General features: G+C 44.1%; 1 protein-coding gene across 14 annotated transcripts in view; it reads right to left on the bottom strand.

Moving 5' to 3' along the window:
- Rbfox2 (RNA binding fox-1 homolog 2) overlaps window positions 1-18,860 on the bottom strand; it is a 232,279-nt gene extending 213,419 nt beyond the window's left edge. For 5 of the 14 annotated variants that reach the window (XM_090328618.1, XM_090328615.1, XM_090328611.1 and 2 more), the window contains exon 1: window positions 18,188-18,858. In XM_090328618.1, coding sequence (XP_090184744.1) covers window positions 18,188-18,370 — 183 coding nt within the window. In that variant the 5' untranslated portion in view covers window positions 18,371-18,858. Of the gene's footprint in view, window positions 1-18,187 lie in introns of all 14 variants that reach the window. The other 9 variants (XM_090328621.1, XM_090328612.1, XM_090328613.1 and 6 more) reach the window with 3 other exon arrangements.
- Between the last annotated feature and the right edge of the window lie 1,808 nt (window positions 18,861-20,668).

Below are 20,668 nucleotides of genomic sequence, written 5' to 3' on the forward strand. Positions count from 1 at the left end.
TCCTTAGCCAGGCACACACACACACCAAAAAAAAAAAAGAAAGAAAGAGAGAAAGCAATCCAAAAATTCATATGCAACAACAAAGACCTAGAATAGCCAAAAAAAAAAAAAAGCAACTACAGAGCCATAATAACAAAAAACAGCTTGGTATTGGCACAAAAACAGACCCAAAGATCAATGGACTTGAGTAGAAGACCAAGAAATAAAACCATGCACTTATAGTTATCCAATATTTGGTAAGGGAGCCAAAGACATATCATGGGGGGGAAAAGTTTCATGGGAATACTGAGCAAGCCACATGCAGAAAACTAAAAATGTATCCCATGAACTAAAATCAACTCAAAATAGATCAAAGAGCTCAACATCAGACCTGAAACTTTAAAATTACTATAAGAGAAAGAACTTTTGGTATAGGCAAAAACTTCTTAAATAGAGTCCCAGGGGCACAACAGGTAGGAGAGAGACTTGACAAGTAGGACTACATCAAAATAAAAAGTTTCTATTACTAAAGTAACAGTTACGAAAGCAGGATGACAGTCCATGACTTGAGAAAAGATCTCCACCAGCAATATATCAGACAAAGACCTAATATCCAGTATATAAAAGGAGCTCAAGAAACTAACCCCTCCCAAACCTAATAAACCAATCACTAAATAGGCAAGGGAGCTATGGAGAGGTAAAACCAAAGAAGAGGTAAGAATAGTAAAGAAACACATGAGGAAATGCTCATCATCCCTGATCATAAAGAAAATGCAAATCAAAGCAATTCTGATATTCCATTTCACCACAGATTGGCCAGCATTCTGAATTCAAACAACTAATGCTGATGGGGATGTGGGGAAAAAAGAGCTCTACTGCACTACTGGTGGGAATGTAAACTAGTACAACCACTGTGGTAGTTCCTCCAAAAGCTCAACATACACCTTCCCTGTGAGCCAGCCATACCACTCCTAGGTATCTACCCTAAACATCATGAGCCAGGATGTGATAAGGACACCAGCACATCCATATGTACTGCCACACTACTCACAATAGCCAAGATATGGATACTCTCCTCCAGATGCCCCCAAAATAGGTGAATAGATCCAAAAAATGTGGTACCTGCATACAATGGAATTTTATACAGCCATTAGAAAGAGTATTATGTCATTTGCAGGCAAATGGATGGAACTAGAACGAATCATATTAAATGAAATAAGCCAAGATCAAGGAGACAAACAGGGTATGTTTTCTCTGATACAAATAAGTTAGATCTAAAATTCACTGGGATATGACAAATTACACAGGATTCTAGAAACTCATATACAGTGATATCAAAAAGATACTCTTAGGAGAAAATCATAGAGGTGCAATGCCTAAGCGACTCTTCATATTTATATAAAATAATATATATACTGAAATGAATTCCCAAGATAGAGAAACAAAAGGTTTTTTTCTTTTTCAGTTTTTAATTTTTGATTTTGTCTTTTTTTTTTTTTTTGCCAGTCCTGGGCTTGAACTCAGGGCCTGAGCACTGTCCTTGGACTTTCAAGGCTAGAGCTCCACAAGTTGAGCCTCAGCACCACTTCCAGCTTTTTTCCATGTATGTGGTACTGAGGAATCAAATCTGGGTCTTCGTGCATGCTAGGCAAGCACTCTACCACTAGGCCAAACTCCCAGCCCCTGATTATGCCTTTTTTACCTTATATATAGTATGTTCATGTGTATATCTCCCAGAGGGGAAGGAAAGGGCACAGAACAAAAAGGGAAAAGAATGAAAAAGTGCAGCAGTGGAGCTCACTGGACATTGATGAAAGTCAACTATACAACTCATGGAAGGATAGACTGGGAGTGAATGAGGGAACAGATGACACTGTATTGAAGGAAATGTCCTCATTACCTGACTCCTGTAAATGTAACCTCTCTGTACATCACTTCTATAGTAACAAAGTGAATTTTAGAAAACTAAGAAACTATTTTTGCCTATAAAGCATTTGAAAAACACTAGGGTATAACAACTACAAACAAACAAAAAACACAGCTATTACATGTCAGATTACCTACCTCATATCTTTTCATTTGGGGGGAGGGGAATGTGTGTGCATGTGTCACTACTAGACTTGAACAATGGACATATGCTCTTGATCCTAATTACTGGAGCTCTATCACCTGAGAATGCTGTCTTTACAACATTTTATTGGTTAATTGGAGATGGAATCTTGCAGATTTTTCTGCAATGGCTAGCTAGCTCTTTTGAGAAAAGCTACCTTTTATATTAAAGTGGGTTGCTTAAAAATCCCTGCTTGGCTGGGCGTGGTGGTTCACGCCTGTAATCCTAACTACTCAAGAGGCTGAAATCTGAGGATCATGGTTCAAAGCCAACCCAAAGCCAGCTGGGGCACTAAAGAACACGAGACTCTTATCTCCAATTAACCTCTAGAAAATGGGAAGTGGGGCTGTGACTCAAGGGGTAGGGTGGTAGCCTTGAGCTAAAGAGCTCAGGGATAGCACCCAGGCCCAAAGTTCAAGCCCCATGACCCCCAGACACACACAAAAATTCCTGCTTTGGTCTGGCAGAATGGCTTTTGTTGATTATTTTATATTTGCTAAGAAAGATAGTATAAGCAAATAAAGAAAGGGAAAGAGAAAATGGTTTGAGGGTTTTTTTTTGGTAGGTCCTGGGGCTTGAACTCTGGGCCTACGCACTGTCCCTGAGCTCTTTAGCTCAAGGTCACTGTCCTATCCCTGGGCCTGGGCACTGTCCCTGAGTTATTCAGGTCAAAGCTACCACCCCATCCCTTGAGTCACAGCCCCACTTACTAGTTTATTCATGATTAACTGGAGATAAGAGTCTCACCATTCTTTAGTGCCTCCTGAATAGTTAGGATTACAGGCATGAGCCACAACACCAGGCTTAAGGAAGCATTTTTTAAATGAAAGGTTTTTGGTGTTAACTGGTTGTTCCAAAATGGAATAGAATAGACACCTAAGGTTTTTCAAGAAAGTAGCAGAGAGTGAGAGTGTATTTCAAGAGTACTTTTATACTGTTAATCTTACCTCAAAATGTCTTAATGCCCACTTTATGTAAATGCATCCTATTTTCTTAAAAGCAGCCAATTATGAGCAGATTGTGTACCTGAGCTTCACCAATTCACACGGAGGGGGAGGGCCTGCTGTATTAGGGATGAAACGGGGCAGTCTGTGTGCTCTGTGTGATAGCTTGCCAGATTTTTGGCTGATGGCACACCCTTCTGTACAGAAGTAAACTTTGCCTTGCTGAGTTCCTTTCAAGTTGGAGACCCCATTCTTATGTGATACTCCAACATGCCAAACCATTTCTAATACTCGAGCCTCCCAAGTAGCTAGGATTATAAACATGAGCTACTAACATCCAGCCTCTTCTAATTCTTATAGCAGGCCAAGTTCAAAAAAAGTGGGGGGAGGACTCTGATAGAGTGAGTGCAAAGGGCAAGGTACAAAAACTATGTGGCAGGCTGAAAACTGGTAACTAACACCTGTCCTAGCTACTTAGAAGGCTGAAATCTGAAGAATTTCACTTCAAAGCCAGCCCAAGCGGAGAAGTCCTTAAGACTCTTTCTTTTTGTGTATGTGTACAAATACTGGAACTTGAACTCAGGTCCTTGGTGCTGTCCCTCAGTGTTTTTATTTGTTGGTTGGTTGGTCAGTTGATGAAGGGTAATTCCACAGCTTCATTTTGGTACTGGGGATTGAACCCAGAACTCTGTATATGCCAGGAAAGCACTATACAACTTACGCTACACTTCCAGATGATGCGACTTTGAGTTCAAATACATCATATAAAACACGGAGTAAAAATCTATGAGAAGCTGAGTGCTAATGGCTCACACCTATAATCCTAGCCACTCAGGAGGCTGAGATCTGAGGATTGCAGTTCAAAGCCAGCATGGGCAAAAAAAAAGTTCATGAGACTCTTATCTCCAATTAAGCACCAGAAAACTAGACGTGCTGTGGTTCAAGTGATAGAGAATTAGCCTCAAGCTTGACAGCACCTGGGCCCATAGTTCAGGCCCCACAGCCATCAAAAAAAAAAGCCTATAAGTAAAGCAATCCAGGCATATATGAAATTGATTAACTGACTGCTGCCTGTACTGCTCTCCATTTTGGTTTTAAACAAGCTGCCACTCTACTTCTCGGCTTATACTTTGGAAGCAAGTACTACCAAATCCCTACAAGCTTTGCCAAAGCTCCCAGGGTGAGAGGCAGCCATTGTGAAGACTTCCTGAAGTTCCAGTAAGTCCTCAAACCATTGTGCCAGCCACTGACAATGCCAGTGTTCCTGAAAGCGTGTATGAGGTGCAAACCAATGAGTTAAGCTTTGTGGGTGCTGGGAGGCACTGGAAAACATCTTCCCACTTTGCCAATTTTTGCTCTGAAATCACACAATTCTACCTCATCCTGTGGAAACCCAGAAACAGTAGGTAGAAGATGTCAAAGTCACATATTCAGAGGAAAAAAAAAAAAACAGTCTGATTAGGGGATAAATGACCTCATCTGTAAACACTTTTGCAGAGAAGTAGAAGCTGAATAAGGAGAAAAGCTAAACAAAGATATACAATTCTTGACTCCTACCCAAAATTACTGTCACCTTCCCAGGAATTTTTGTGGAGCACTGAACTACAGAAGGAAAAAGTTTTAAAAATGAGAAAAGGAAGAGAGGATAAGGAGGAAGTAGGGAGGAAGGAAGTCTGGGAGGCAGGCAGGTAAACTGAAGGGTGTAAGAATAACTTTTTAGGGGCCAGGAGTTTGGCCTAGTGGTAGAGTGCTTACCTAGCATGCACGAAGACCTGGGTTTGATTCCTTGGTACCATATACATAGAAAAAAGCCAGAAGGGATGCTGAGGCTCAAGTGGTAGGGCGCTAGCCCTGAGAAAGTCCAAGGACAATGCTCAGGCCCTGAGCTCAAGCCCAGGACTGGCAAAAAAAAAAAAAAAAAAAAAAAAAAAAAAAAAACACTTTTTAAAAATCTCCAGGAGAGCAGGCACGGTGGCTCACGACTGTAATCCTAGCTTCTCAGGAGGCTGAGATCTGAGGACCAAGGTTCAAAGCCAGCCCAAGCACAAAAGGACCTGAGTCTCTTTTTTTTTTTTTTTTTTTTGCCAGTCCTGGGCTTGCGCTCAGGGCCTGAGCACTGTCCTTGGACTTTCTCAAGGCTAGAGCTCTACCACCTGAGCTTCAGCACCACTTCTGGCTTTTTTTGTATGTATGTGGTACCAAGGACTCGAACCCGGGTCTTCATGCATGCTAGGCAAGCACTTTAACCACTAGGCCAAACTCCTGGCCCAAGGACCTGAGTCTCTTATCTCCAATTAACCTCTAGAAAACGGGGTGGTAGCCTTGAGCTGAAGAGCTCAGGGACAACGCCCAAACCAACTTCAAGCCCCATGACCCTCCTCCCTTCAAAAAAAACTCCAGAAGATGACCTATGAATATAATCAAGGCACAAGGGGTAAAGATAGAGAAGGCCCATCAATAAGTCCCAACAGCTTCTAGGAAAAGTTTTCTTAGCACAAGCCATACACTCCTGAAATAAATCCCTAAATAAAAGCTATACAGGTCTGCTTTGAAAAGCATCTTGGCTATCACCAACAGTGCCCCCTCCCCCAAACAGCTGCCCATCTGCAGAGGAAAAAGCGGCTCAAAATAAAACAGTTGGAAACTTTTCCTATGAGCCTCTATTCTTTAAGTGTTCCAACTCAGGCAATAGCAGGAGGTCACACTGGGATGCCACAGGCCCTGACTATAGTCCTTTTAGTTCTGTTAGGATTGTTTCTGTCCCCATTCTAATACTCCAGAGCTGAGAGTCCCACAACTACTCATCTCTCACAATAAACCATGCTTTGCTTGTGGAGTTTCCAATTAGAATTAGACAAAATCGATGAAGCCAGGAAGAAAATATAACAGTATGGGTCTTCAAAAATCACATACCTGGGCTGGGAGTTTGGCCTAGTGGTTAAAGTGCTTGCCTAGCATGCATGAAGACCCGGGTTCGATTCCTCGGTACCACATACATAGAAAAAAGCCGGAAGTGGTGCTGAGGCTTAAGTGGTAGAGCTCTAGCCTTGAGAAAGTCCAAGGACAGTGCTCAGGCCCTGAGCTCAAGCCCAGGACTGGCAAAAAAAAAAAAAAATCACATACCTGAGGCCGGGGGTTTGGCCTAGTGGTAGAGTGCTTGCCTAGCATGCACGAAGACCCAGGTTCGATTCCTTGGTACCACATATATAGAAAAAAGCCGGAAATGGTGCTGAGGCTCAAGCGGTAGAGCTCTGGACTTGAGAAAGTCCAAGGACAGTGCTCACACCCTGAACTCAAGCCCCCCCCCCCCCCGCCACCCCCCAAAAAAACACATACCTGGAATAAAATATCCAACATCCAATGCAAAACCTCTTTTCTTTAACAAAGGAAAAAAACAAGAAATCATCATCTATGGGAAGAAAATAATTCCACAAACAAGAATGTTACTTGGGATCATAGGTCTCTAAATACACACACACACACACACACACACACACACACACGAATGCATGCACACACATACACACACGAATGCATGCATATACACACACACATGAATGCATGCACACATGCACATACAAAATACAGATGGAAGTCTAAACCATAAAGGTTTGGTTCCTTCCCTTGGGAAAGTAATATTTTAAGCAGCATCTCAACCATTATTTAAGAATTCAGGGATTCATCTACTTAATGAGTGGTATTTATCATGAATACTCAGCTGAAATTCCTTGGAGCCACGTTGTTAGGACATGTCACAAAGAAATAGTATTGCTGGTTACTTTCTTTCATTCCCTCCTTAGAACCTGCTCTATTCACAATATAAAATACCAGAGCACTACAAAATATGACCATTTTCCCAAGAAGGCCCCTACTCCACCTATAAGCAAAGTCTTGAAACCACAGAACAAGCCAGATTACATGAGAGCCAGACCAGAAGCTGAAAGAGAAGTTTGAAAGGAGAACAAGAACTAAAGACAGAATGTTTATAAAATACTTCTATGAGTCTATCTCCAAAGCTGTATTTAGAAAAACGGTATCAAACTTTCTCATTTTCACCCATAACCAACATATGAAAAGTACACATGTATTGTGCATGAAGTATCCCAGCTTGATAGTTTTCCTGAATCTCTAGAAATATCTGATAAAATTCATTGATCCAGACAGGAAAGGTTAAGGTCCATAGTTGATCAAATGATTCTAGTTCTAAGTGTTGGTAATATATCTGAACTGCAACACTCCAGAATCACTCAGCAGCACTATAACAAGGTAGATCAACAGACTGCTCCAATGGTCTGGAACACGTTAACTAATGGCCCCTCTCACATATATTGGTCTCTTTTCCTTAGCTATACTAACACAAAGGAGCCTTCTACACATGCACACATGCACTCAATTAATATCTAGCTCAGGAAACTAAGTATCAGGTTGCCCACCCAATACACTGGGAAGTTAAACATTGTTCCTACCCACAACCACCACCACCGCTTCTATATTCAGAAAGCCCTCCTTTCACCTCTAACCCTGACACCAATGGAAAGATCAGGTAACATTCAAGTTTTTACATTCCTCAGGGAAAATCTGAAAATCCAATTCAAGCCATCTGCAGGCACCAAAGAGAAACAGAAGGCAAAGTTCAATTCAACAAGGATGAGTGAGACCTTCTTGAATACTCAGCCCAGGCACAGGGCTAAATACTATGATTTCCTAAGGATCAGAAGACTTCATAACCTGGACTGTGGCAGAGGGATAAACATTTGATAAATGTTAATCTAAAAAAATCCTATAATCCAGCTAAGACATGATATATACATATATGTATATATTTATGTATATTTAAAAGTGCATACAACATATACACATACATACACACACACACACACACACACACACACACACACACACACACACACACACACACACATATATGTCTAGGTCTGGGCACTGAGCACTGTCCTTCAGCTTTTTCATTCAGAACTTGTGCTCTATCACTAGAGCCACATTTTCACTTTCAGCTTTTCAGTGGTTAATTGGAGACAGAAGTCTCATGAACTTTCCTGTCTGGGCTGGCTTTGAGCCACAATCCTCAAATCTCATCCTCCTGAGTAGTTAGGACTATAGATATGAGTTCCCAGCACCCAGCTTGAGATGTTATTTATTTATTTATTTATTTATTTTATTTTTGACTGCCATAGGCTTGAGCTCAGGGCCTGAGCACTGTCCTTGGATTTTCTCAAGGATAGAGCTCTACCACTTGAGCCTCAGCACCACTTCTGGCTTTTTTCTATGTATATGGTACCGAGGAATTGAACCCAGGTCTTTGTGCATGCTAGGCAAGCACTCTACCACTAGGCCAAACTCCTGGCTGAGATGCTATTTTTAGAAAACAACAAAAGTGGGAGTGCATTTTTGTTTTTTGAGGGTTTTTGGTGGCGACTGAACTCGGGGCCTCAAGGTTGTTAGGCAGGTGCTCTATCACTTGAATCACACCAACAACTTGTTTGTGTGTGACTTTCCAGGTTTGTTTCTGTTTTATTCCCCAGGCTGATCTGGAATGCAATCATCCTATTTGTGCCTCCTGTGCTGATGACAGGCAAACAATGGATGTCACAAACATTTATGCCTGGGCTGGTCTAGGACCTCAATCTTCAACTCCCAAGCACCAAGTATTATAAGCCTGACCAGTGCACCAGGGTGGGTTGCCTGCTTGCTCTTCTTTCTTTCTTTTTTGGGGGAGGGGGGGAGGGAGGAAGCAGGGGTGGTATCAGTTGTAAGGCTTGAACTCAGGTCCTGGGCTCTGTCCCTGAGCTGAAGGTTCAGCTCAAGGCTGTACTCTACCACTTAGATCCACAGTGCCATTCTGATTTTCTAGTGATTAACTGCAGATAAGAGTGTCTGGAATATTTCTACCTGGGCTGGCTTCAAACCACGATCCTCAGATCTCAGCCTCTTGAGTAGCTAGAATTGTAAGTGTGAACCACTGGTGGCTGACATTTCAAATGGTTTCTTAAAGTCTGAATCTTACAAATGGGAAGAAAGAGGTAAAAGAGGAAAGAGTTGGAGGGCAGGGCTAAGAAAATATACAGGCATTTTAAGTAGAAGGTACAGAAAAACTAGAACTCCTTAGAAACAACTTCTTGAACACAAATGTGGAGACCGAGTATAAAAAGAAATAGGGCCAGAAATATAGACAGATGTCAGATCTGAAGGACTTGGTAAGCCAAAACAGAAAACTTCATCTTAAGGTCAAATGCCAACTTTCAAAAGATTTTAAGCAAAAGGTAATAGATTCAATTGTCCATATAGATAGCTCCCATTAACAGTCTGAAAGAAAGGTCTGAGACTGAAAGTATTCAAATATCCTTGTTCAGTTTCCATAAACCAAAGTGAGAAAAGTGCCATCTACCTGATATAGCTTTCATTTACTTATTTATTTATTTATTTATTTAGGCGCTGATCCTGGAGTTTGAACTCACTCAGGGCCTGGGTATTGTCCATGTGTGCATGCGTGCGTGCGTGCGTGCGTGCGTGTGTGTCATGAGATTTAAACTCTGGGCCTGGGTGCTGCCCCTCAGCTCTTCAGCTCAAGGTTAGCTCTCTACCACTTGAGCCACAGCACCACTTCCAGTTTTCTGGTGGTTGAATGGAGATACGAATCTCCTGGACTTTCCATTATGCCCGGGCTGACAATCCGCAGATCTCAGCCTCCTGAGTAGGTAGGGTTACAGGTGTGAGCCACCAGCTTGTCCTTGAGTTTTGTTCTCAAGCCTAGTGCTCCACCACTTGAGCCACAACTCCGCTTCTAGCTTTTTGATGGTTAATTGGAGATAAGACTCTCAGAAGCTTTCCTGTCTGGGCTGGCTTTGAACTGTGATCCTCAGATGTCAGCCCTTTCAGTAGCTAGGATTACAGGTTTGAGTCACTGATACCCTGCTTTATGCAACATACTTAAACAATAAAACTTAAAATTTTTAAAGGCAACATTTTCCCTTCTCTGGCATCCCATGTAATCTAAAACAGCAGTGAATCTGTTACCCACCCCCCCCCCTTGCCTGTGGAGCTCTCTGAAATACCCACATCCCCGGTGAAGGGACTGGGGTACTTCAATAGTCTCTTCACTCCTTTAGCAAAGAGTGAGATATCTACCTCTCCCTTTAACAAGAGACCCTGGTGATTGGTTCACTTCCCTGCACTCCCTGGATAGCAAGTAAATGATGTTTCCCCGTTTAACACACTGCTCATCTCATCTCTAACAGTTCCCAGCTCTGGCACTTAATCAATCAGAAACACATTAACCACTCCATGCTGATCAAGCAGTAAGCAGGAACTTAACTGAGTACCACACAGCAGGATATAAGAAGAGCAAGAAATAAACATTTGGCACTGGGTTGCATGCTAGACACTTGAAATAATCTTAGTTACTGATTGCAGTAGCTCCTAAGAGTATGTATAATTCTCCCAGTTCACAGATGTGTGAGCAGAACTCAGGGATGTTCAGTATCTCACTAAACACTGTTCAGTTGCCTAAAATTCAAATCCAGACGTCAGAAACTCTAAACTGTGTTTTTACCATATGTGAAGTACATATGGACAACAAGTATGTTCACAAACTAAAATTGCCAATAACAGTAATAATATCTCCTTTTCAAAGACAGAGGCAGCCAGGAGCCAATGCCTCATGACTAATTCTAGCTACTCAATAGGCTGAGACCTGGAGGACAGTTTCAAAGCCAGCATATGCAGAGAAATTTGCAAGATCCCCATCTCCAATTAATCAGCATAATGCTAAACTAGAGATATGGCTCCAGTGATAAAGTGCAAGAAAGTACAAAGCCTGAGTTTATTCCCCAATATTGGCAGGCATACAAACACACATAAAAAGAAAGCCCATTTTCTGGTCTCAAATTAAGGATAACTCAAGAGTTCAATCACAACTAAGAATGTAAGTAGAATCTCCAAATGTGACCAAAAAGGTGACTCATAAGCATTAATGACCAAAACTGTCCAGGCTCAAATAATCAAAACAATCTACCTAAACTTCAGAAAAATAAATGTTCCATACATATTCCCTCCGGTCCCCAAAATGTCTGAAAAGGACCATGGCCAATTGCTCACTCATGTTCTCTTGGGTGACTTCCCACACTGTTTTCCCAACCAAAATTACAATAATATGTCCAGGATTCACAGGGCCATTCTGATCGGATTTGTTCCAATCCTGGCTCAAGCAGCTTTAAGCTACCCTCCTAACTAGATCAGCACCAGCCAATGAGTTTATTCAAGCTGATCTGTGATGGATTAGATAATGAAACTTTAGCCAAGTAAGCTGCCTGCTCATACTGAGGCTGGAGGAGAGAAGAATAAGAAACCCAATATTCCTAAGGGCCACCTAAAACACCAAATGCACCCGCCATGCCTGCCTCCATCTGTCTGCTCAAGCTCCAATTACTGCCATTTCCTTTCCTCATCTCTTCTCTCCTGTCTCCAAAGGAAGTACACATTTGCCCAGATTAAAGATGTTTATGATACTTTTACAAATGTACCAAAAAAAATTTTTTTCAAACAAATCCACTCACTAAAGTAACTGCCTTTATTGTTTCTGCAAATAACCAAAGCCTTGCATCCAACTGAGGGCCTGAGAGATGTCAAACTAGAGATTAACTAGCATCACTCTTGTTTACACTATGGAGTTTGCTGAATTTCTTTCTCCAAAGTCCTAAATCTTTTTTTTTCTTTTTTTTTTTTTTGGTTGTTCGTGGGGCTTGAACTCTGGGTCTGGAAGTTGTCCCTGAGCTCTTCAGCTCAAGACTACCACCCTATCCCTTGAATCATAGCACCACTTCTGGTTTTCTGGTGGTCAAGCTAATCGCCTGAGTCACTCTGAAGAATAATTCTACTTTGATATCGGAACCTTTCCTTCTCAACATATTCCAAGTTTTATGTTCCCAGACTTTCATCTGAAGCTTAAAAAAATAAATGAGCAGGCAGGAGTTTGGCCTAGTGGTAGAATGCTTATCTAGCATGCATGAAAACCTGGGTTCAATTCCTAGTGGTAGAGTACTTACCTAACATGCATGAAGACCCAGGTTTCGATTCCTCAGTACCACATACATAAAGTTGGATGTGGTCCTGTGGCTCAAGTGGTAGAGCTCTTGCCTTGAGAAAGCCCAAGGACAGTGCTCAGGCCCTGAGCTCAAGCCCAGGACTGGGGGGTAAACGGGGAAGCTGCAACTTATATACGGCCACCGCTCAATTTCTCCATCTATAATAATTATTACTCTCAAAGGACGACTCTCAATTATATAAATAGTTGAAATTTTAACACAACATGAGGTAGAGCCTTTAGGAGGTAATTAAGATTTGATGAAATCATAAAAGGAGAACCACATAATGAGATGAGTACCCCTGCAAAAATTGCTCAAGGCCTGGGAGTGTAGCCTAGTGGTAGAGTACTCACCTAGCATGCACAAACCTCTGGGTTCGAGTCCTCAGTACCACATACACAAAAGAAGCCAGAAGTGGTACTGTGGCTCAAATGGCAGAGTGCTAACATTGGGCAAAAAAAGAAACTGTGCCCATGCCCTGAGTTCAAGCCCCAGTACTGCCAGGAAAAAAAAAAAAAAAAAAGGAATTGCTCAAGTGGGGCCAGAAGCATGGCATGGCCTAGTGGTAGGAGCTTGCTTAGCATTCACAAAGCCCTGGGTTCGATTCCTTGGTACCACATATGCAGAAAAAGCCCAAAGTGGTACTGTTGCTCAAGTGGTAGAGTACTAGCCTTGAAAAGGCTGAAGGACAGTGGCCAGGCCCTGAGTATCATATGTCGGGGTTCACACCTGTAAAGACAGTAGGACTAAGCAGAACACAAGTGACTCACCCATGTAATCCTACCCAGAGTTTCAGAGTTTGAAACCAGCCTGGGAAGAAAAGTCATGAGAAGCTGGGTGCCAGTGGCTCACACCTGTAATCCTAGCTTCTCAGGAGGCTGAGACCTGAGGATCGTGGATCAAAGCCAGCCCAGATACTTTAAAAAGTCCATGAGACTCTTATCTCCAATTAACCACCAGAAAACCAGAAGTGGTGCTATGGCTCAAGTGGCCAAGCAGTAACCTTGAGCTGAAGAGCTCAGGGACAATGTCCAGAGCACAAGCCCTACAACTACCACCACCAACAACAACAGTCCGCATTTTCTACAAATAAGCATCTAAAAAGATGGAAGTAGATCTGTGACTCAATTGGTAGGGAGCTAGCCTTGAGCACAAAAGCTCAGAGATAGTATCCAGGCCCTGCTTACAAGCCCTACAACTGGCACCATAACTTAAAATAAAAATATGTTTTTGTTTTTGTTTTTTTTTTAAAGACAGGAGGACTGAAATTCACAGCTAGGCAGGCAAAAAAAAAAAATTAGTGAATTAGTGACACCCAATCTCAAAAGCAGGCAGACAAGTTGGAAACATACCTGCATACCTATAATCCCAACTACACCAAAGGTAGAGGCAGAAGGAGCCTACTATAGGCCTGGTATAAGCACAAGACTATCAGAAAAATAAACTGAAGTAAAAAGATCTGAGGAGAGTGGAGATGCACTTCAAGTAGTAAAGCATCAGCCTTGATGGAGCAAGCCAAGCAAAAATATGAGGCTCTGAGATCAAGTACCAGCACGGACACAAAGAAAAAGGGCTCAGGGAGAGTTTTTTTAATTGGTGGAGTACATGCCTAGCAAGATCAAGTCCCTGAGTTCTCTTCCTCTGAGGAGAAGCTATGATAGCACACAATCAAGGAGCTATCTACATGCCAGGAAGTAGGCTCTTGCCATACATCAAGTCAGTTGATATGTTAATTGTGGACTTCTAACCCTCCTTCTCAAAAGTAGGAAAAATAAATGTTATTTCCATCAGCCAGTCTATGGTATTTTTTATTGTGACAGCCTGAGAAGACTGCCACAGATAGAACTTCCAATAGTTTTAGGGCCAGGAGTTTGGCCTAGTGGTAAAGTGCTTGCCTAACATGCATGAAGACCTGGGTTTGATTCCTCAGTACCACATACTTAGAATAAAAGCTGGAAGTGGTGCTGTGGCTCAAGTGGTAGAGCTCTAGCCTTGAGAAGCCCAAGGACAGTGCTCTGGCTGAGTTCAAGGCCCAGGACTGGCAAAAAAAAAAAAAAAAAAAAAAAAAAAATCAGAAAGAAATATCAACAGTTTTAGTAAGATATTTACGGAACTATTTGCAAAGAAAATGCATTGTTTGTCCAACTCTATCACCATGTTGTTAAAGAACTAAAAACTCAAATGAGGTATGAAGAGATATCTACCAAGAAAGAAATAAACTGAGAATGAATAAATAGGAAGACAAGGCACTTTAATGGATATGACATCCACAAAGCAACTTCAGCCTGCCTGGAGCTCCTTCCTTGAGGAGGAGGTCAGAGTGTCTCAACTGTAAGCCACTATGATCAAATGCTGAACCAACACAGAGAACTAGATTTATGACTACAGTTAGAACTAATTACTCCGCCACCTAATAATCACACATTAACTTTTCACTGCCATAAAGAATTTTGCTGAAAGCTATAAGTAAGATAGCAGCAAGCAGCCAACTTCCTAGAAAGTTGCACAAACCAGAATTTTTGATAATTGTTTACACTGCAGAAAAGTTGACCAAAATAATTCATTCCCAAGTATATCTGATAGAAACTAAATATCACATATACGAATCTCTAATATCTATACATGTAACTCAATTAACTGTCTACTATGCTAGAATAACTACTTTTGAACACCTTCTCCAACAACTAACTACATTTCTAAAACTGTTCTTCAATTTCCAAATTGAATTCCTCTTTCCTTCCACTCCACAGTTCAGGTTTCTCTATTTCTCCAGTGTTCCATACCTGTGTTCACTCTCTCCATTCACTCCATACACTGCACTGAATATATCAATCTTTCCTCTCTCTTCTCTAGGCTCTGTCTGAACCTAAGGCTTATAAACATAAAGCGCCAGGGACTCCACTGGACCCCACTTTGGGAAATAATGATTTGTTTCAAAATCTTAGTGAATGAAACCCAAAAGGGGTCAGCTTTGGAATCTGAAGCTTGGAGTTGCAGCTCCAGTTAGTAAATAGGAAAGTAACCCCAGTAAATGACTTTGTTCTGTTAAAAAGAAGGAGGAGAAGGAGAAGGAGAAGGAGGAGGAGGAGGAGGAGGAGGAGGAGGAGGAGGAGGAGGTGGTTAATCTGCTGGGGAAATTTGTGATAGTAACCTCATCTCAGATTTTCATCATTTTTTTAAAAGTTCCTTAACTATGTGTAAACAGTACATTTCAACTGTGTTTTAATAGAAATCTCCAGGCCGGGAGTTTGGCCTAGTGGTTAAAGTGCTTGCCTAGCATGCATGAAGACCCGGGTTCAATTCCTCAGTACCACATACATAGAAAAAAAGCCGGAAGTGGTGCTGAGGCTCAAGTGGTAGAGCTCTAGCCTTGAGAAAGTCCAAGGACAGTGCTCAGGCCCTGAGCTCAAGCCCAGGACTGGCAAAAAAAAAAAAAAAAAAAAAAAAAAAAGAAATCTCCAATTAACCACCAGAAAACTGGAAGTGGCACTGTGGTTCAAGTGATAGAAAGCTAGTCTTGAACACAAAGAGGCTCAGGGACAGTGCTCAGGCCCTGAGTTCAAAAAAAAAAAAAAAAAGAGGAGGAGGAAGATACTTTCAAGAGGGTAGGAGCGTTCTTTGTTCATTCATGTATTCCCTAGGGCTAAAACAGTATCTGAATGTTCATTAAACATTAGTTAAATGAATATTAAATATACATGCTCACATATTCTTTTTAACCTTTCAACCAGTTCTTTCCCCACCTAGATTATGTGCAGGACAGGGAATTTGGCTTGTATTTTTTTTTGAAGGTAGCTTATTTTTTTTTTTTTTTTTTTTTTTTTGCCAGTCCTGGGCTTGAGCTCAGGGCCTGAGCACTGTCCTTGGGCTTTCTCAAGGCTAGAGCTCTACCACTTCAGCCTCAGCACCACTACTGACTTTTTTCTATGTATGTGGTACCAAGGAATTGAACCCGGGTCTTCGTGCATGCTAGGCAGGCACTCTACCACTAGGCCAAACTCCCGGCCCAAGGTAGCTTATTTTTATAAGAAGTAAAGGCCCATTTTGCACACTTGCTTTTAAAAGTAAGCAAGCAAAGGCCCCAAAACAAGAGCCTTCCCCAGGATATTATAGCTAGTTGAAAGCAGGGAACTCTTAAGTTTATGACATGGTGTGATGAAACTACAATTGGTATGTGCAAAATGAAAAATAAAGAACATCCATAAATACAGTGGTAAAGGAAAGAATTCTCTGTGGGACAGTTCCACATTCTCCAATTGTACCCAAGGGACCTGATACACCCCCAAGCCTCTGTTCAACACTCCTTCCCTTTCCAAGTATCACTCTCCTTAGTTTGAAGGCCACTAGTGATAGGCACCATGCAGAAAGGGGAAATGAGATGCAAGTTTAACTCTTAACTATGATTGACAGAAAAATAAACAAATACATATGTACAGATATAGATACAGGTGAGACATGCCTGATGGAACACACCCACTGGAACATGCTCAGGAACACTTCCAGCCAGTTCTCCTTCGTTACCATGCAATGCTAACCACCTCACCTGAAGTCTCCCTGTACCCTCTCTGCATTTTTCCCAATGTCCTGAGCTTTTACTTCTCACAATCCCTCTTCTTCTTTTAGTGGAGAAGAGTAATAGACAAACAAAAGAATTCAAAAACCAACAGCCAAAGGGTCATTTTTCCAATACAATTGAAGAAACAGGGTAGATTCTGCAAAGAAGACCAAGAGGTACACACAAACATGCCTGGCTTAAGTATAGTGCCAACTCTAACACCGGAAGTCAGGGAGAGCCTTGAGAAGCAGGCAGCAAAGCACAGGAAGTCTTTTAGCACTGCAGAAATTTCCAAGATTGGTGTAATGGAGAGAGCACTGGAATAGAAATTAGAAGGCCAGGCTCCTAGCTCCAGTTGTGCAAACAACTAACTTGGTGGCCTTAGGCAAGTCACTAGTCTTCTCTGGACTTTTAATTCCCTATCTATAAAATGAAGTGGTTAAAACGTGCTGGAACTTGAGTTCTTCCACCCCTCCGAAAAAGCAAGATTTTAAAAGATATTAACTATTCTCCATCAAAAGCACACATGAACGATCTGCATAACTCTTCCAAGACTTACACAGGTTAAGAATTCCTGCAAAAGATGATGATGTCTCTGGTCCCTTCTATCTCTAACATTCTAGGATTCCAAGAGAATTAGGTGTCTTTGAACAAGTGCTACCTGGTGAACCTCACGATTTCACAGTAAATAATCTCTGAACACAGACCAAGTCCTAAAAAAACCCTACCTGAATCCGGCCAGCCAGCTTATCCCTGGAGTGCACAACTCAGAATCCAATCTACTAGCAGCCCATAAACTTTTTCTTTTGCACCCAGGACATTCAAGAGACACAAAGTGTCCTGAAGATGTAGCATGCAATTGAGAAAGTACAGAAGGGACGGGTCTTGTGTCCCTCTTCACTCGTTAGCATATGCCACAAAATCAGTGAGGCGGCACTAGGGGTATCCCCACTTCACCAAACTCCGTGCACTTCTCACCCTCCCTTGTGTAACTAATTTAAGCCACAACCTAAGCCACATCCCCTTTGGGTGCTCTCTCGAGGTTTCTCCCCCCCCCACACGCCCTTTCACCTTTTTCATAACTCCTCTTTTCTCATTCCCCCATCCCAGGAACCTTTTTCCTGAGAGCTTTCCCACCAGGACCCCTCGAGTTCGATTCCCCGATTTCCTAAGGAAAAAATTTTAAGAGATGGACGGCAACCCAGGCATATTCGTCCCCCCCCCGCCCCCGCCCCGCCCTCAACCTACTCGCTTGTGCTGTCCCATGTCCCTTCAGGAACCAGGACCCGCCTGGACACACTGGGACCCTGCACCCCCACGCTTCCAAGCCTGAGCTCGCCCCCCTTCTCAGCCAGGCCGCGGCCCGCCCCCTCCCATCCCCACCAACCCATCGGGACCCCTCAAAGCCAGCCTCCCCCGTCCGCGCCGGGAACCCCGAGGCCGCCGCTCCAGGCCCCTCCCGCACCCACACGATAACGGGGCGCCCGTCCCGCGCGGTCACCTGCATCCCGCCGCCGTCGGCCGCCGCCTCCTCGGTGCGCGGCCGCTTGCTCAGGCCGGGTTCGGCTCCGTCTCCTCCCGCTCCGGGAACCGGCAGCTCCAGCTCCGACTCCCGCTTCATGCCCCGGGCAGCGGCGCCGGGTCCAAGCTGAGGCAGCTGCTGCGTCTGAGCGCCTTCCGCCATCCGCCCGTGCCCCCCTCGCCTCCGGGAGCCGGGCGACCCGCGACAGGCCACCTCCCCCTGGGCCTCGGCCCCGACTGTCGCGACAGGCGGGAGCGCGCCTGCCCCGCCCCCCGCGTGCGTGCGTGCGTGCGCGCGCGCGCCCGCCCGCCGGCGCCTCAGGTTGCGCCGCGGTTCCTCCGCCCGCCGGCCGGCCGGCCCTCGGGGGTCGTGGGCGCGGGACGCCGGTAGTCACGACGGCCGCCTCCTCACACACACACGTGCGCGCGCCCGTCCGCCCGACCGGCCGGGCCGCCGCGCCTCCTCGTCCCTCGCGCTCCTGGGTCGCCGCCGGCCCGCGACGCTCACCCCTTCGGCCCCTCACTACACGCCGGCCGCGGGAGGAAGGGGGCGGTCCGAGCTCCCGAGGCGTGGGGTGGGCTGTTTATTTGGTGGGAGGAGGAACGCGCCGCAGGAGCGAGCTGACTGGCCCGGATCCTCCGACCCGCCACAGTGGCAGCACCGGGAGGCGGAGAGAGAGAGAGAGAGAGAGAGAGAGAGAGAGAGAGAGAGAGAGAGAGAGAGAGAGAGAGAGAAAAAAGGAGGGAGGGACCGGGACGTCGGACTCAGTCCCGCGCCGGAGGCTGTGGCGAGGGGGCGGCGGCGGTGGCGGCGGCGGCGGCGGCGGAGGAGGAGCCCGCGGAGGGGCGTGGTCGGGGGCGGGGCATGGCGGTGGGCGGGGCCAGGGCCCCTAGTCAATCTCTGCTTCCTTGGCGCCGGCCTCCCGAGGGAAGCCGGGAAGGAGTCGGGAAGATTCGGGAATGCTCGGGAATCTCCGGTGGGGGCCCGGGAAGGTCCAGCGCGCCAGGGCAGCTGGAGGGGGCGGAGCTTCAGGGGCCCCGGGAACTGAGAGCTTCTGCTTGCAGGATGCGGTGTGAGCAGTTGTGACCCCAGCTAACCTACCTGGCTACCTGTGCTCATGGAGCGGACACGAAGATAGGAGAAGGCAGTTCTGAGAGCTTGTACTCTACTAATTATTACACATCCCTGGTCATCTTAATACCGGATGTTCGTAAGAGTTTTGCAGTTTGTGCGATGGATTCTCACATCAGTTTTTTTTTTTTGTGGCTGATGATAGAGGTAGGGAAAATCGTCTTCATTCAAGTTCAGGGACAAAAATGTGGCCCACCCAGATCGCAGAAAGCCAAATCACATTCTCTTTCCCTACACCCTGCCGCCTGAGTAGCACTTCATTGCTTATCAGCTTCTTACGTTTGGAGAGATGTGTGCAATAGGTGTTCTCTCCTATTTAGAGACTGTAAATGACCAGAACTGCCCACACTTTCTTAGGACTCCAATGTCATATTTTGTACTTCTTAAAGGGGGGAGTGGGGAGGTCTTCTCACATGAATGACCTGAATTCTAAGCTAACTAAAACAAATTACTTTATTTCTTTGGATTCCCAACTCCAACATCTGTGAAAGAAGGAAATGGTTTCAATCAGTGGTTCTCAACCAGAAGCACATTTTTGCTTTTTGTCCACCCTTGCTCCCATATTTCTGGATTTCTGGAGACATTTTTTATTGTTTTAGCTATGAGTTGTTGCTGACATTTGTAGAGTAGAGGTTAGAAATGCTGCTCAGTATCCTGCCTTGCATGTGACAAACCCCACAAAAAAAGAGTTAACTTCGCTAGAATGTCAGCAGGTCTGAGACTGAAAAACCCTGAGTTAGATGATTTATTTATAAGGTCATTTGCAGCCAGTCCTTGACTTGGTCTTTGAACTTGCATTAAGTTGCTAAAACTAAAACGGTACACAAGTGAAGATCCCTGCTTCAGAATCAAACAACCCAGGTCGGGAGTTGAACCAGTGGTGACCAAGAGTTCCCTTACAAAAAGTATTTCAGGGCTTGAAAAGTAATAGAAAAGGACTGAATTGCTTTTCCTGAAGCTGGATTTTTTTTCTTAGTGAGCTGCAATATAACATTTAGCTTGGCCATCATGATGCCTTCTGGACACTACTTAATCCCTCTACCATTCAGTTTCTGCACTGGAAAATCAGAATGATAGTAGCATCTTCCTAACACGATTATTATAAGGATCAAAAGTGTTATCAAACATTAAGTACTTTGATCAGAGCAGGGTGGCTGTGGCTCACACCTATAGTTCTATTCAGGAGGCTGAGATCCAGAGGATCTTAGTTCCAAGTTAGCCTGGATAGAAAAGGTCCATGAGGGGCCGGGAGTTTGGCCAAGTGGTAGAGTGCTTTCCTAGCATGCACAAAGACCCAGGTTCGATTCCTTGGTACCACATACTTAGAAA

The sequence above is a fragment of the Megascapheus bottae genome, chromosome 2 (assembly GCF_031878675.1).
Source record: "Megascapheus bottae isolate mThoBot1 chromosome 2, mThoBot2.hap1, whole genome shotgun sequence".
NCBI lineage: Eukaryota > Metazoa > Chordata > Mammalia > Rodentia > Geomyidae > Megascapheus > Megascapheus bottae.